Genomic DNA, 18,634 nt, shown 5'->3' with positions numbered 1-18,634 from the left:
AGATAGATAGATAGATAGATAGATAGATAGATAGATAGATAGATAGATAGATAGAGATAGAGATATATTATAGTATATATATGTATATGTGTACTATATATACATATATAATATGTTGGCTATTTAGATGGGATTTTTCTTTTGATTTCTATGGAAACCTAAAGAGGTGAGTGACTCTATGTATAATGTTCATTAATGAACAAATTGTTGTATAGATATTTTATACAACAAAATATATTGGGCTTGAGGTAGTTTTTAAAATATCTATACAACCGTGCTTCAAATTGATGGCCCTGAATTCACGTTCTAAGCCCAGTGTTTTTGTATGCTAGAGCTTAGATCAAACAGTCCATTAATCCTGGTGTGTATTGTTGAGAAATCGAGTTGTTGGTTATTTGTATTTAATGTTTTTTAATTTGGATATCCTTATGCTAGCAATTCAGAAATTAAAATTGGGGAGTTATGGATATGATAGATTGTCAGAATTAAGAGGGAAAAGCATTATAAGGTTATATAGCTCAGTTTTTATTCCCTAAAATACTAGGCTCAAATTATTAAATACTAAAAAGTCCTTAGTGTAAATGAGTACCTGTTTAAATCATTTTGAATAAAAAGCCCCTAAAAACATCTAATTAATGTAGCATTATGAACCTTGAATCAGAAATGTGCTGAATAGCATTTGATATTAACAGAAACACTGTGTTCCTTTGCTTCTCAGGATAGAAAGACACATAGCATTTTCTGGTAGGTAATTATGATTTATGGGATGTACAGGCTTGTTAGAGCTTAGGCTCTTTCTGGTACGCGATCCTGGCTTTGGGCTTGAGGTAGTTTTTAAAATATCTATACAACCGAGATAAATTTTCCACTTACTCTGATTGCTGCTCAGTGCTTCCTTGAGGCTTCTAATTGGAGACAATACATTAGCTAACAAGTAAGGCTCAAATTCAAAGTCATACCTAGTTAGAATCTGTAATCTCATACCGAAGTGCCAGCAAGCCCACCTGGAAAATGAGGCCTCCTGATAACAAATGAAATCTAGTATCAATAAAATCAGTCCAGGTGGGAATGCCATACTCCCTAAGCGTCATGAGAAAAGCTACATATTTCTAGGAAAAAGGCTGGAATGTGGTCATCATTCAACCTTTCAAGCAAGGAGGGGATATCTATTCTAGCTGTGGTGTGCTCTGGAAATAACAGTCATCAAAAGGTGTATGTCAGGTTGGAGTAATGGCTCAGTAGTTAAGAGCATATACTACACTTGTAGAGGACCCAATTTTGTTTTCCATCATCTATACCAGTTCACAACTGCCTGTAACTTCAATTCTATGAGAATGTGGTGCCTCTGGCCTCCTCAGGCATTGCAACACTCATGTGCACCTGTACACACATACATTTAATTAAATATAGACTAGAATTTTAATGTACATGGATCTGATGAAGAGAGAATGAGACATAGGTTAAGCCCTTAAATTCATTTCTAGAGCTAAGATGACAAGCATTTTGCTGTCATATCTGAAGTATGTTTCTTAAAGGGTTAATTGGGGAGTGATATGGACATATTTTGAAAGAAAAAAAAATTTGTTGGGAAGCCCATCTTATGTTAGCTTCCATCTTATGTTAGCTTTGGAAGCTCATGGGAAACAGTATAAAAGCTTAGGTTCTAGATAAAAGCATCTGAGTGTAAGTTTGTTCTCAATGACTAAACTAAGCTCACATTCCATTGGATAACTTGTAGCAGGTAGTTGTTTGAATTGTATATACATCTCTTATGCTTTATAGATGTACGTGTATAATGCTGTGCAGATGAGTGTGATGACTCAAACCTGTAGCCTAGCACTATTCCGGCTCTAACAGGATAGCTGCCACAAGTTCAAGGCCAGCCTAAACTACAAAATAAAACTTTGTCTCAATAAAACAAACAACTAAAAAGATCCTTAATAAATATCTCCCCAATGGCAAAATAGTAAAAATATGTCCTACTATGAGCTATTAGAATTATTTACATGGGCTTTTACTGAATGTGACATATTGACTATAAACATTTGAGCAAATAAAATCATAGAGAAGTTTAAAACATAACAATAATTTAAAGTCTGATTGTCTTTCTTTGAATGTATCTGATCTTATTCTCAAGTTACTAACGGCATTGAAAAGACTATATCAAAGGTCAGGGGTTGCTCTATTTCCATTTTACAAAAATAACTGAAACTTTGAAATGTTGAAAGAAAGAGAAATAGATGTGATAACAATTTTATTTTGCCATGTTCCCTCTACAGTGATTCTCTACGTGAAGGATCATGTTCTAAATAAGTTTGTGGGTTCATTGTTTTATTTTTTTTAAGATTGATTTATTTTATGTATGAGTGCTCTATATATGCATGTATACCTGCAAGCCAGAAGAGGGGATCAGATCACATTACAGATGATTGTGAGCCACCATGTGGTTGCTGGGAATTGCACTCAGGACCTCTGGAACAGCAGCCAGTGCTCTTAACCTCTGAGTCATCTCTCCAGTCCCTCATTTGCTTTTCTTAAATTTCTAAGTATACTCTCAAGTATAAAGATAAGAAATAAGAATGACTGCATGTCCTTTTATGTGGTGGTTGGACATAATACAGTATAGACTGACACACTCAGAAGGTCAAGTGTCTGACTTCTTGTGTTCTCCTAATCTTCTTCCTATGTGATTGTCTTAATCTTTTTATATCTGGATTTTCTATTTATCTTACATATGAACATTTCTTGCTTGAAGTGTTCCTGTTTCTCAGGTTGAATATTACTCTCTCTTTCCCATCTGCCCTGGCTTCTAGCCCTGATGGCCTGTCTTGTCTCTGCAGTGTATACTCAGGGCATCAGTCCATTCTGATCCCACCCTCTGAGCTGGAAACCAATCCTGCCTTGTGGCTTCTTGCTGTGAGTCAGTACAAGGTCCGGGATACCTTCTGTTCCTATTCGGTGATGGAGCTTTGCACCAAAGGGCTGGGTTCACAAACTGAGTCCCTCAAGGTAAGCATCTCCTCTCTGGGCCTGCAAGCTCACCAGCACTCCAGGCCACTCTGGTCTTGAGAGAGGACATTCATACATTGGTGAGGCAGCATAGTCCTTCCAAAGAGCTGATGTGTAATCTGCTTGCAGATTGATTTAGGGGAAAAATAAGGTTTTAGGTTTTCCTCATGAATACTTTCCCACTGTCAGATACTCTAATATGAAGAATTGTTAAAGTAGTTTGTTCTAAATTCCTCCAGTATTGTTCAATCGTCTCTGTTCCTAGCTGGTTTCAGTAGAAAATGTTTATGTGATCATCTTTCATTTGCTGGAAGGCCCTTATTTGAAGGTCTGCACTGAAGCAAAAATTCATTTTGCAGCTAAGTAAATGGTATTTGGGTTTTTACTTTTTTCTTTTTGATTTACATTAAGTGAGAACAGTGTTTCCTTCCACTTAAGCTAGGGAAATTTGATAGACATGTTTTCATGGTAAGTTGAAGAATCATTAGTTAATGATAAGAGGGGAAAAAATAATGCTAGCCGGGCAGTGGTGGCACACGCCTTTAATCCCAGCACTTGGGAGGCAGAGGCAGGCAGATTTCTGAGTTCAAGGCCAGCCTGGTCTACAGAGTGAGTTCCAGGACAGCCAGGGCTACACAGAGAAACCCTGTCTCGAAACCCCCCCCCCCAAAAAAAAGTGCTAAGACCTGATTGATAGTGTTCTATCATGCTAATCTTATGTGTGCTTGTATGTGCAGTATGTGTGTGTCTGCCTTTAGCTGTGCAGATTATTTATGTTTCTGTGTGTACTCATATAGTGAAGTAGGACCTAGCACATAATTTCAACTTTTTCCTATTCATCGCAGTGCAATAAAACAAAATATGTAACTATGATGTTAAGCTACATAAACACATTTTTTGAAATTTATATAAGGAAGAGTTACAGAGAGTATCTCTTAGATCCATCTATATTGTTTTACAAAATGGCTTTTTCATTAGCCTTTTTAGTTGGCATGCACATAATAATCAGAGCTATCACAATTGAGTGATAACCTTTACATTTCAGTTGACACTTGGCACAGCTCTGTGAATCAGGACACGCTACTATCACTTGTAAAGATGAAAAATTAAATTCAGATGATTAAGCAACCTTTCTACCCTCATTCCTGCACTTAAATAATTACAGAGATAAATTTGTATTGCTAATTGGAGTTGCTATTGTATCTCAGCCTCTTGGACGGTCACAGGTGACATTATTAGTATCATCCAGAGCTTAGTTGTTCCTAGACAATGTTGTGTATGCAGTTACAGTTAAACATCAGATTTTAATGTCAGAGTTATCATGAAGTCTGAGACTGTGGCCAGTGGTAAAGCACATGAGGGACTCTTTAGTTATCTCTGCTTGTTAGAGCCGAGTTTGGGTATTCACCTTGTCAACAGCTTACTTTCATGCAAGCCACCATTACAGTGTGCTGTTACCTTCACTTGAGGCCACAAATGAGATCAGAACTGACTGATCTCATCTCTCTCAGCCCAGCCTGAGTGTGGCAACTTTAACCATTCAGTATTTTTGTTCATTTCATTGAATTCCAGCTCCTATGTGTGTCATTGTACAGTTCATCTGGCTATATTCGTTGCAGAACCTTAGAAATAATTATGGACATACACTTGATAATGAACGTTGGTCTGTGACTTTTCAAGTCTCACCATGTGTAAACGTAGAATTGTCATTAGAAAGTTGTCTAAGCACCTTAGTTCTGCATTTCTGTTTAAACATATTTCCCATTTCTCATGTGCATTCTTTTTATTTTTAAAGTGTGTGTGCGCATGTACATGCGTACTTGAACACACTGTGTTTTCTGGTAGCCATGGAGGCCAGAAAAAGAGTTTTGTTCTCTTGGAACTGGGATTAATGACAGCTGTGAGCCATGAGATGCGGGTGATGGAACTGAACTTGAGTCCTCTGGAAGAATAGCACACAGTTAAACACTGAACCAGATCTCTAGCCCCATCATGTGTCCATTCTTGCCAGGTCTTAACCCTCCAAAAATGCACACTAGTGCTTGCTTTTCCCCAGTGAATGTGCTTGCCTCAACCTTTTCTTTGTGATTCTTGCTATTGCTTCAAACATGTTTTCAATGGCATCTTTACTAGTTTGAATGTCTATATGGTTTTGTCTTGTGTTTGTTCAGCTGATTGATTGGCTTGGCTAGGGCTTTTTTGCTTTTGTTACACTAACCTCTTCAAATACTTTATAGAAACACTTTGAGTACAAATGGCACTAGAAGCAAAAAGTATGCCTGTGGTATTCTGAGTGAAAGGTTGAGTAGGTTACACACAGCTTAACATGTTGAAGGCTTAGCAGTGTCCCTGTCCTTTACAGGCACGAGGACTGGACTTGTCCCGGGTAAGAACCTGTGTGGTTGTGGCAGAAGAGCGTCCCCGAATTGCCCTTACACAGTCTTTCTCAAAGCTCTTTAAGGACTTGGGCCTTCACCCACGGGCTGTTAGCACTTCATTTGGCTGCAGAGTGAACCTGGCAATTTGCTTACAGGTAAGTTTCATTGAAACCATTGAGTGCTGAGTCTCAGTGCCAGGTGTGCAGTATAGACATACTCAGTGGATTTTTCCATGGCAGGTGCTTACTTACATTAGACAAATCTCTGGTCATTCGCACAGATGTGACTGGTACACACCTGTTTGCTTTTCTGCTTTTACTTGGACACTTCCTTTCTAGCCATTATTCACATCACTTACTGTGCCCTGGAATGTTTTAACTTTGGCACAAGAGTAGCTCTTGGCCAAAACTGGACTGTCAGACTGATTTCAAAATTAGACATAAGAAAACCACTTTTTTCACTCGTTCTCAACCTTCCTAATGCTATGATCCTTTAATAATTTCTCATGCTCCGGTGACCCCAACCATAAAATTATTTTGTTGCTACTTCATATCTGTAATTTAGCTAGTTACAAATCATAGTATAAATATCTGATATGCAGGATATCTAATATTCGACGGTGTGAATATGCCATTCAACACTTGAAGGGGTCATAACCCATAGGTTGAGAATCATATATGTAGACAGTAATTTCTGGAGGAAAAATTTCCTGTGTTGATCTGATTTTCAAAGTTGCTACTGCCTAGCAACATAGAAACAACAAGACTACATTTCTGTGAAATAGTGGGGAGGGAGGCAGCTCTCTGAAGGAAGCTTTGAGTGACAATAGCAGAGGGAATATTGGTGGTTTTCTTTTCTTCATTAGTTTCCTTTACTATTTCCTTTCTTTTTTGATACACTCAACCTGTGAAGGGCAGAGTTACAAGATTAAGACTGCTAAAAATAACACATGAGCACTTCAAGTCTCTGCCCAGCACTCACCAGTCCTGGGTGAGATACAAGGAGTTCCTTGAGCTGACTCACAGTTGCAGGAAAGCAAATGGCTTCCAGGCCCTACCTACACTGTCCCTGCCATTGATACTCACAAGGGTAGCCACTGCAGTCTGCTTCTGGGTAAACCTCAGAAAGCTCCATTGGCTTCTCTTTTGTCCATTTTAGGTGTTTAGACTCAGCCAGTATGTAAAGGGGTAAACAAGAGCATACACACACGGGCTGGGGGAGACTAACTTTGAGGATATCAAAGCAAACAGTAGCTACCAACAGCTTGTTAAGCATATCTATGTATGTGTTCCCTGTTTCTGTCTTCTTTCTTTTCACATTGACTGTATAGTTTTTTAAAATGGAAAATATCAAGTAAATTTTAAAGCCCAAGTTCAATCTTCTCCTGTTGTTGGAAAGTCTTTTTTCTTAGTTGAACTGAATATATCCTGTCTTTTTTTTTTTTAATGTTCAAGTTTTCAAATTTTTCCCTATACCAAAATGTGCTAAATGTGAAGAGTGTGTGTGTATACATATGATGGAGTGTGCTTTAGCCATAAAGACAAATGAAATAACATCATTATTTCAAATGAAATAATATCATTTGAAATAATATCATGAATAAACACATGAAACTAGATTATATGTTGAATTAAACAAGCCAGTTTCAAATTAATGACAATTAAGTATTTCCTTTCATATGTAGAATCTAGATTTGTTTTTTCCCTACAATAAAGGGGAACATAAAATCACAATGGGGTATAATTGGAGGGAAGAGTTAGCAGAAAGAGGAGAGGGGGGTCAAGAGGAAGTGAAAGGGGTGTATGTGATAAAAGTATATTGTGTATATTGTGTGCATTGTAAAAAGGTCATGGAACTCATTATTTTATTCAGATATGCAGTAATGAAGTTAGTCTCAAGGAGTACTTAGATCATATTTTTTAACCAATTAGCTAATGTTTTCCAAGAAAAGAATAAAATCTAATTTTATTTAGAAACAAAATCAGTTTTTTTCTTATTGCCATGTATTGGTTATCATAAATGGTTGCCTTGCTTTCTACCAGAAGCTTGAGGCACAAAAATCCACCTCTCACAGGGATGCAGTGATTGCACAATAAAATACTTCTACCTCCTGCTTGAGATGGCACATTATGTGAACAGAGCAACCATGAGCAAGAGAGCGTGTGGTTGGGGTCAGGCTCGTGATCACAGTGATGTTTAGAAGATGGGGGAGGGGAAGCAGGAAAGGGGTTCCTCATTAGCATTAATTACTACAAAAGAAGGCAAAGTCCTGTAGTTTGTTAGTATACAAAATTGAAAATTTGCATAGAAGGACATGCAGTGTACAAACTTATTAACTGGTGAGTCTTTTGTTTATGCCCGTCCCCCCTAAATGAACAATATTTTAAGATAGCTACAAAGAATGAAAGTAGCATGTAGATCTTTTCCCTGAGATGGCTGACAAATGGGCCCCCACAGGAGTGCTTTGATAAGCATAAGTAATCACTGAAGAGGGCAGACTTGGGCAGAGGTGCCTACAAGTTCCTGGGAATGTTACATTCCTAAGTCATTGCCCCTGCTGGGTGGCTTTCTGGTGATGATGCTGCCATTCTCTTGTTAAGTGACTCCTCACCCACATTCCTTTAAGTACACCTGATAAACTCTTTGATATAGTAAGCTAAAGTTGGAATCAGTTCATTGAACATTTGATGATGTCCTCTCTGGGATTAATAGACATTTGTTCATGTTTCCCCAAGAGAACAAAAGAACATACAGTTAACATCTCAACTCCAAGTCTTAACTGTGTATATGCATATGCACACATCTAGTTGTTGGTTTCCATCTAAATATTCTACTTATTTGAAATAATTGTTTACAGCGAAACATTGTAAGATCCAAGAAATAGGAGGAAATCCCTTTGACCTAGACACCTGGAACCTAGTGGTTATCTAATAAATATGTCGTAACAATGTTGAGCAAATGTTACCTACATAATGGGAGGCAATAATGTATTCTTTTATTTATTTATTCTTAATCTTGCCAGTATGGCTATTAAATTGAACTTTAATGTTAGCAATAGGAGTAATGGTCCTATTTAGGGGTTTGTAACCTCTTACCAAGGGTCATTTGGGTCAGATATGCTACAAGATTAACTTTTGTGGAGTTGAGGAGGTAGTCCCTGGATAGAATGAGGCTTTATATACTGCACTACATAAAACAACGATGGTGGCCACCCAGCTCTTGAGAAGAATAGGCATGGGATCAAAGCCATTCTTGGCCAGTATTGTGTTGAGACCAACTTGGAATATAATTATATTTTTTAAAAAAACTAATTTTTAAAAAGGTTTTTTTTCTTTAATCTTTTTGAAAAGACTCAACAAATGCTCTATTTCTGGCATCACTTCCCAGCAGGCTGTGGGGCAGTGACTCATAGCTCACACACATTAAAGCTTCTGTAGCTCAGAAAGATGGTCATTCTGTGCCCTTGCCTACCTCTACTGTAGAAACTAACCCATGGCAAAGTTCTTACCCTCTATATATTCCTAGTTGTAAGTGTGATCAACAATCAACACATAGATCTACCTGCCCCCCACACCCCAAAATGTGAATATCGTTTGTTGGTGAGGAGGATAAAAGGATGAAGTGCCTTGGGCACAGGCAGGTACTTTAGGGTGGGTGATCAAAGATGTATTTGGACAGGTGCTAGTTGGCAGCATATACCACATTCACAAGCACAATGGCCTGTGGAAACGTAATAGCAGTGGAGGGGGCTACAGAAGCTTGGGGAAGGATGATCACTGGGAACAATAACATTCTCTTACTTTTTATGAAACTGTGACTGAGCTGCTGAATAAACAGGGCCATGAACACATCGGCTGGAAGGCAGAAAACCGAATCACTCCCTATGGTATTTTCTCTAGGACACAACACAGTGTGAAAGAAGATGTGAGGAAGACCAGTGTGCAAACAGAAACATAAAAAGATATTCTTGAGGTTTTTCCCACCTTCTGCCTAAATGGTTAAGGTGGTAAAGAAGGTGAGGCTTCTCTGTGGAGGACCAGCATTACCAGTGCACACACATCAATGGGGATGTGAGCTGTCAGTTCATTGGCTATTTCTTACTAGTGGTTTTCTCCATATCTGATCCTCATCTTTACATCCTTTCAGCACACTGAGATTCTGGATAATCAGCTAGCTACAAAGGGGAGATTTAATCTCTCTGAGACAATACTTAAGCAGATTAGAAAGGGAGCCTCATCTATGTATGTCTAGGCTTTAAATGTCTATTCCTTAGGGATAGTGTTTTGTGAAATTAGTGATGTCACTTTTAGAGGAGTTTCCTGGCCTTTTAGATTTCTATGCATGTTATAGATTTGGAAATTTTTTTTATTACAGACCAAAAGGCCTCAACAGTGCCTTGAATATTCAAAAATGAAATTGTGCAATTTTTTTTCTAGTGCTGAACAGACAAGGGTAGATACCATTTAAGACATATTTGAGAGGTCTTGGGTGATGACTTAGTTTTAAAATGCTTGCATTGAACGGACCTGAGTTCAAATCTTAAACCCACATTATAAAGGAGTCCAGGTCAGGTAAACACACTTGAAATACCAGCACCTAAGAGGAGAATCTTAGGGATTCAACCACCAGCCACCCTAGTGTGCTGGGCAAATTCCAAGCCAGTGAGATATCTGAAGAACAAGACCTCATCTACATGAGCCCATCTATAGTTGTTTAAACACATATAAGTACACAAACATATCAGATAGCATGCCCTTTTATAGTTTAAAGGAGCCATGGGAATGACTCAGTGGATAAAGGTGCTTACTGTCAAGAATGATGGTCAAGAGTTACTTAGGAACCATGTGGTGGAAGAAGAGCCCTCCACAGGTTGTCCTCTGACCTAGACACAAGTACACATATTCAATATTCTCCTCCCCCCACCAATCATAAGTAAATGAATGAAGTTCTAAAAATTAAACTTTAGAAGGAATAAACTTGGGATTTGTTTTTATTTTGCAAACATCTTCCTCCGTGGCACCCAGCTGTTTTCATTGCCCAGCCTCACATCACTCTTCACCCTTGGTCAGGCTCCTGTTGAACCTCCTTCTCTTTTATGGAGTCATCATACCTTTGCATGCTGAGACTTTCATCTGCAATATGCTATGGGTCATCCACCATCCATATGGCAGAGACTATGTCCTAGCCCTGGTCCCTTTCAAGACCTTTCAGACTCCATGAGTGTGAGGACCTTCCTTCCTCTTCCTCTTCTTGCTCTATACTTCCTCTCATGTCTTCTGTAAGCAGCTGTGCTAGGGAATAGCTTCACTAATGACCCTCTTGGGGCAACACACTGTCTGTCACATATGTCAGTGCTGTCACTTCTGAGTATGAACAAAAAAATGCTGAAACTGGAGTCCTCTAACTATAAGCCATATGCATTTCAACAGAAGTTACAACAGTTAAATGAGTACTTTCTCGGTCAGAGTTTAGTGTCCCATAGAAAAAGCATATAGCATATCTGAATTTCCTCCAAAATGAACTCACAGTGTGAATCTGCATCAAGTGGATTGTACTTACAAGAGAAAATGGACACCCAAGTTTTGCTCTGTAAGAAAACACAGAGACAGACAAAGTGGGTGAGGAGTATTTTAAACAAATATATCAAACCCTAATGAAATTGGGGCAGCTTCTAGTTAGATCCTCCCATACACAATGAAGGATAAATTTTAGTCATTGTTTTCTATGATGAGAGAAAGACCTAGAAAGGTTAAGTGGACTTTGCTAATTGACAGAGTTATGGAATAAAAATTTAAAAATCTATAAGAATAAGCCACTTGTCACCTTTAGGAATGACATTTCTCAGAATCTTGAGATATTAAAATGACATAATTTTCATTTGTTGAATTTATGATGAAAATAGATATTGGAAATATTCAATTACGACTTTAGTGTTAGATTTTTTTGTTACATTTGTTTTCGAGACAGGGTCTCACTATGTAGCTCTGGCTCCTAGAATTCATTATGTAGACCAGCTGGCCTCTAACTTTCAGAGATCTGCTTACCTCTGCCTCCAAAATACTGGGATTAAATTCATGTGCCACTGTGCCCAACTTAACATCATTTTTCTACAGTATCATTAAACCGTGTCATTGTTTATTATTAACCTGTCTTGGGAACAGTTTTCCATAGCTTTGACAGCTATTTAAAGCAAAAAAAAACCTCTCTGCATTATCTCTGTAACATAAAAAGTAGCATCCTTTTTTCATTAAAGGAAGAGAGGGGAAACAATGCCCTTCCATCTCCCAAAGGAAACTTCAGATGTCTTCTCATTAAAGGGGGGGAAAAACCCTTAAATGTGAATGCTGACGGTTTTATTACATAGGATAAGATGAGTGATTTATTTGAGTGAAAAGCTTATTTATAAATAACTTTATAAAATTAAATCAACAATAAACGTTCTAGTCAAACTTAAATCTTTAAACTCCCACAAAGAAAGAAATACAGCCATCACGATGATAAGAACTAAGAGTCCTTGATCATTACAGAGAACAAAGTGGAGTGCTCAGAGGGCAGTATAAGTCTCAACAACTAGCTATAATAAGAATTTAATTAATTTGATCTTTCAAGCCACTTGTTTTCTTCTGCCATGTTCTTAGATGAGAGAAGTAAAAATAAAGTGTTGTCAGGGATTTTTGCATGCTCTGGGGACTTAGTCACTGGCAGCTACAACTTTCTGGTTTCTTCTGCTGTATGTTGTTCTTGATAATTAAGACTCTAGTCTGAGATCACAGAACCGGTATTCTCCATGATTTGACTTGTTCTTTGGTGTGGTCAAGAAATGTTCCTGGTTTTCAGACTGTGCTTTGAACTCAGGAACCAGAACCTGAGCTTGTCATTTAAGTTCAATGGGACAGCAAAGCTGCATCATTTGTCAGCCTGAGTGCTCACATGCTGCCCTCTGAAGGAAAGCACTCACTGGGCCAGAGTGAGGAAATCAGGCTTAGTGTTTCTATGGTCTTTTCAGAAGGGTCAGCTCAAAACAAAAATTAGATAGTGTGTGAACAAATAGGCCATGTTCTAGTAAAACATTTCAACACCATGCAAGATGGTCTTTAGCTGGTCCCTGTGAATCCCATTCTATTTACCAACTTGACATCTAATGGCATAAACTGGCAGATTACAGGCCAGGAAACTAGCTAGATTTTTTTTTTTTTTTGAAACTTGCCTGTCCCACCCCAACTCTCCCTAAAAATTTGGACATTTTTTTTTTTTTTGAGACAGGCTTTTATGTAGCCTAGGCTGATATCAAACTCAATGTGTAAAGAAGAGTGAACAAGTATCCAATTAAAGATCCTGGCACTTAATACCCTCATACCTCAGAAATGCACCTTTGATCCTTTTGTCTTACTAATTTTGTGGATTGGATGAGATACTGTAACTGCAAATGTAAAGGCTTCTCTTCACTGTTGTGAGAAACTTAAAATTCCTTAAGGAGCTGAAGAGGTGGCCCAGAGGTTAAGAGTATAGACAGCTCTTGCAGAAGACCTTTGTTTGGTTCCCAGCACCCATGTTGGGCAGCTTGAAACCTCCTGTAACTTCAGGAGGATCACCTATGTCCTCCTACATTCAGAGGCACAGACACACATGCACACACATCTTTTAAAAACTGTTTTGATGAATTCATTAAATTGAGCCATTTGAAGTGAACCATAAGATATATACTTTTAAGTGCCATTGGAAGGAGAAAACTCAAAGTACTCCAAAGTCACTGTTGAGATGTACTATCTACCTTACTGATAAAGGTCCTGTGACAATTTATATGCCATGGCCTATCCTCTATTTCTCTTTTGTGCTCTGTGGGTATGTTGACATCTTTTCAGTTTTTCTTTTCATCTTTAACAGTATAGTGGTTAATTTTAATGGTTTCCATATTTGACATTGTTTTGATCTTGTTTTTACTTTGTTCCCTGCTTTCTGCATTCTTCCCCACCCCCATCCTTCCCTTTTCTTCATCCCATTCTTAATTGTTGTGTTGTTCTGTGTGTGTCTCTCCTATTTGTGTCCTTCCTGTCTGTCGGCTTGGTATATTCTCCTTCTTTCTTGTCCCCACCCTCTTGCTGCTTGTAGCCCCACAGGCTGTGGACACTGGCCGAGCAGGTAGGGGACTTTTCTGTTCATCACATCAGCATACACCCACCTCCTACCTCCTGCTATTCCAGCTTCCAGCACTGAGACAAGCTGGAAGTGTACTGAAGAGATTGGCAGGTGGTCTGTAGGCGTGCGGCTCGGATACCACCTAGAGTAGCACCACTCAGAGGGTGTGTCACCATGAGTGTGATCATCTGTCCCTGACTGATTGGGTGTACTCCCATTGTCCACCATCCGCCACTTCTCTGTTCTGTACCTTGCTGGTTTTTAGTTGACCTCAGATGGTTATGAGTCTCACATTGCTCATTTCATCAGACACTCTTTCTCCATCTGCTGCTCTGTAACACAGCTGCACTGAATAATTATGGAACAAGATGGAAAGAACACTGTAGGTCACTGTCACTGAGAACATCCACATCTCACTTGCTTGTGTCTCCTCTTCCTGCTGAGAGTGGTGGGACCCCAGTGATGACTGTCCCTAAGTGTTGTAACTAAAAGGTGGTGATTTGTTTTGTTTTAAACAGGGTCTCACTATGTAGCCCTAGCTGGCCTGGAACTCAAAAGTACCCACTTGCATCTGCCCTGCACTAGGATTAAAAGCATACACCACCATACCCAAGAAAGCTGTTATTGTTTTTATTCTTATATTTAAACACACTGTGATACAAAATTGAGATTCTCAAAGAAATATGGTACAGTTAAGTAAATTCTGAAGGGTGTAACTTCCTCCACCCCTCTTACAAGTCTATTGTGTTTGACATGTTTTTCAACCTTCTTATTGTATTGGCATATTATATGTAAAATGTTTCATACTTCCTGAACAGGGCCCATTGGTCAGAAGCCAGCCCAGTATATTTTTAGAAGACCTTTATGATACCAACATGAGATGTCTGGACTGCTGTATTAAAGCTCAAAGTACTTACTGCTCAGCTGATTTAGAGAAGCATAGAACCTCCCTGACTTATGTCACAGACAAAAATAACCATCTGAGACTAGAGGCACAAACAGAATTAAAAGGAACAAAATAATTATCTCTTGTATCTTCCTCCTCAATCTGTCAGATGCTGTCATGCTTATGCTTCAGTATCTTAAGGTCTAAAAATAGCCTTTCTGAATGCATGTAGTGGAAATTTCTGAGCAAGAGACACTTCATATCCTGACAGCCCACTTTTGCAGCCAAACTTTCCCTAGTAAAACATGTTGTATTCCTCTCTTCATTCTTATTATACATGCATAGCTGGGGTCAAGCTTTTGTGAAGGACTAGTGTAGTCCTAAGGTGTTCCTTTGGGAATTTAGATGATCAAATCAGATGTTAGAAGGCTACATAGAGAGGTATAGGTTTAGCAACATTAGTCTTTGGGGATTGGCTGTTCAGCTTAAGGTTTTTACCAAACAAATGTCTACCAGTTAGTAGAGGGTATAGACACAGCTTCTTTCCATGCAAACAGGTTAACCACACTGTGTTGTTGTTTGCAGGGGACATCTGGACCTGACCCTACCACTGTCTATGTTGACATGAGAGCCCTGAGACATGACAGGTATGGTTTCTCTCCTCTCTTCTTTCCTCCTTTCCTCCATTGTTGGTGATCCAGCAAGTGTGTGTTCAAGTTAACAAAAAGATGAAAGTATCCATGTTTATTTGTTTAAACTATTATTATATGTAGAAAGTGTATGGCTTGGAAAGTTGGCTAAAACTTTACAGATAAAAACTTGCCTGCACAAGACTTATGGTATGACTAGAAGTGTCTAAAAGTCATGGCCATCTCAGGTCCCATTTTTCATGTCAATATATGTCAACATTCCAGATACATTTTTACAACAGGAGGTGTATACAGCTGCACCATATGTTGATGTTTTTATGAAACAAGGTAGAAGTGAACTTATCTTTTCTGCAAAGCTACTGAACAGATTTTTAAATGGGATTATTGGTGTGTGACCATTTAAGTTTTTATATTGTGTCTCAGGAAGGCAAGGTAGGGGGCCACACAAGGTAAGACCTTTTGGAGAAAGCTCAACCTTGACTAGAAGAATCTATTGAGATGTCCAAGAGGGAAGGAAAAATGTTATTTTACATCAATTCTCCCCAATTGGAATGGTTTGTGTTCTGCTTGGTGACCATGGAGATGCCCCAACATTGCTGTTGTGAGGACTTGGGAAGCAGTATGTACCCTCCCTGGCCAAGGAAACATGAAACGCTTCAGAAACAGGAACCATTTTCTGTGCAGACTAACAAGGGGTCCCAATTTGGTGGCCAGGTGGAACGTGCCATCTCCAGGAGACCAGGGTACTGGTCACTCCCTACTCCCACAAGGCTGTGTGCACCTTTAACCAATATTGGTCTGTATCGAGAGCCTTCTCTGATTGGTACAATTTGCCATCAAAAGTGATATGATGCTAAGTAGTTTGTAGAGGTAGGGGACACTGCTCATGCCCTGCAGTTCATGGAATGGGCAATAAAATATCAGCAGCAGCAATCAAAAGCCAGCAGGACTCTTGTACATGGCCAGCCTGGCCTGCATGACTCTGCATTAGACTCTCACCTGATCACAGATGTTTGAGGCTGTGTCATTGAAGCCCTTTACATGGTGGCTGGGGACCAATGAAAATAACATTCCCCTTACCACTGTCCTCTACAGAATCAGGTTCTGGATGCTCAGAGTTCAATCTGGAGCACTTTCTAAACTCAGAAGCAGCATTAGAATGACAAAATAAATTGTCTCGGGGTCAGAGGTGTGAGGGTCTCCAAGTGGGAGCTTCTGCATCTGAGTCCAAATCCACTTAATTGTAAACCTTACTGAAAAATAATGAATGTCTTGTTTGTATAACTTACTGAAAGAGTGCCTGTGCTAGTGACCCTCCAGCAATTCTGCCCTTGGGCTGACATTCCAAATCCAGAAAGAGCAGAGTTCTCAGTGCATTGCTATTGGATGTCTTCCTGGGTTATAAGTATCTGGGCAATAAGGGAAGGCCTAAAATTGGATTTGGGAATTTCTTTTGAGAAATTCCCAAATCCAATTTTAGGAACTATCTTCGTTAATCTTTTACCCATCATTTGTCTTCACTGTGACAAATCTTCGTACTGCTAGGGCAGGGTGTGGGGACACTGCTATGAAGTGAGGGTCCGCATGGTATATAGTGGTGAGAGATCCATATTCACCATCATATCAGTCCTGTACTGCTGGAAAGAGCAGGAGGCCTGTGTCGAAGATGAGTCCTTTGCAATCAGTCAATTCTGTGATCTTAACTAAGGCCTTCTTTTTTTTTTAAGATTTACTTATTTATTTATGAATATACTGTAGCTGTCTTCAGACACACCAGAAGAGGGCATCCAATCTCATTACGGATGGTTGTGAGCCACCATGTGGTTGCTGGGATTTGAACTCAGGACCTCTGGAAGAGCAGTCAGTGCTCTTAACCGCTGAGCCATCTCTCCAGCCCAACTAAGGCCTTCTGAATGAAGCTTATATCCTAATTTCGAGTCAGTAGTAATAGTCTTCCTGGTCTAAGCTGCTTTGCACATTAAAATAATTAGAAAGAGACATGACAATGAGTTGTGTACTAGAAATTGCTCCAGGGTTATGTGTCATTCATTAAACTTCACTGGATAATGTCATCAGTTGTGATCATGAATGATCTTGCCCTTGATGAACTGCTAGGCCACAGCTCCTCCTGCATGGGCTACATTAAAGTGAGAGGCTGTGTCCAAGTAGTCACCAGGCCTCCTATCAGTGTGGTAGACTGAACCAGGTACCATCTTAGAGCTTAGACGTGATGTAGCACAGTTTCCCTGAAATAACCTGCCCAGTTCTCTTCTATAGTAGAAAAAAACTGAGAACTATTCCTGAGCCATCAGAGTATCTCCTGGGATCTTACCCCTCCACCTCCATCCCCCAGGTCTGCTTCAGGCCTTTTCAGTCTTCTCTGTCTGGTAGAGGCACCTGCTTCTCTTTCTCTGCCCCAGCAGCTCTTCCCCATAGTGTGGGGCTGAGAGATACTTCTTTCGCTCCATGACTCTGCAACTCACTCTCCTTAAATTTCCACTGCAGGATGTGGGTGAGTGCTTGAGACACTTAAGTTGGTCGACTGAGGTATCTCCTCAGACCCTCCTCCACTTTATTTTTTCAAGATGATAGATGTTTACAGTGTTTCTGCTTGTTTGGCCTTCTGTGTAAATCTATCAGTGGAGGTCCACCTTCCTGATACCCAGACACACTAACAGCCCCATCTGCATCTTCTGGAACCTCCTATGGTAGGTGTTCTCCAATGAGTTTTTCCCGCATAGCCTTTTGAGAAGCCGAGTCTGTCATTCTCAACTCAACTACTGTATCCTCCACACTGAAGCCACTTCTTCCCAGAAGAAAATAATACCCAGGTTTTACATCTTCAGCATTACTTTTGACCTTGATTGACAAACGTAAAATATACCTTGTATTGCAGCTCCTGTGACATAAGGGTTCCAGGTTCAGACAGGTCTGAGTCAAGATTTCCCTGCTTATGAGCCTAGAACAAGGTGTTAGCTCTGGGGTCTCAATTTTCCTATGCTGAGCATGGGCACAATAAAATGAGTCTTTGCAGGTACCTGTAATAGCCAGAGGAAAAATGAACTCTGAGGCTCTTAGAGTTTGTAACTTGAAACTTGCTGGGAGCCTTGGTGTAGAGAGAAGGTGGAGATTCTAGTAGTGATGCAAGTTTTCCCTACAGAGAGAGGCCTAGTATCTCAGTCCACAGTACCCTGATGTGCTTCCTTCAGAGAAGATGCAAGGCCAACAGCTGGAAGGCAGTGAGACAGAGTTCTGACAATGTTGATCCTCTTCATTCTTCCGGTGTTCTTATGAAAGTAGGGTAGTAGCTTTCTTATTACACCTATGTGAGGACCTGTAATAAAGATTAATTACCAATTGATTTGATGCGACATTCACTTAGGAGTGTCAAGATACCTGCCCAATTATCACTTAATTAACCTGGGGAAGCTTAGTTTGTCAGTATGTATGCACTGAAGGAAGAGGACAAATAGGTATGAGCTAGCTCAGAGATTGAGATCAAGATCTCAGTAGGCCCACCCTTTAGAAGCAAGAAATTAAGTAGATTCATTAATCACTTCTGCTTGGATTTGTGC

At 39.5% G+C, this 18,634-nt stretch overlaps 1 protein-coding gene across 1 annotated transcript in view; it reads left to right on the top strand.

Annotated features, from left to right (window-relative positions):
- Positions 1 to 18,634, top strand: part of Dip2c (disco interacting protein 2 homolog C) — a 154,507-nt gene that overhangs the window by 119,857 nt on the left and 16,016 nt on the right. Inside the window, exons 30-32 of the mRNA XM_028769860.1 lie at positions 2,841 to 3,009; positions 5,372 to 5,542; positions 14,995 to 15,056. Coding sequence (XP_028625693.1) covers positions 2,841 to 3,009; positions 5,372 to 5,542; positions 14,995 to 15,056 — 402 coding nt within the window. The remainder of the gene's footprint in view (positions 1 to 2,840; positions 3,010 to 5,371; positions 5,543 to 14,994; positions 15,057 to 18,634) is intronic.

The sequence above is a fragment of the Grammomys surdaster genome, unplaced genomic scaffold, assembly GCF_004785775.1.
Source record: "Grammomys surdaster isolate TR1022 unplaced genomic scaffold, NIH_TR_1.0 194, whole genome shotgun sequence".
NCBI classification, from domain to species: domain Eukaryota; kingdom Metazoa; phylum Chordata; class Mammalia; order Rodentia; family Muridae; genus Grammomys; species Grammomys surdaster.
The sequence above is the reverse complement of the archived record's forward strand: the minus strand, read 5'-3'. Positions and strand labels throughout refer to the sequence as shown.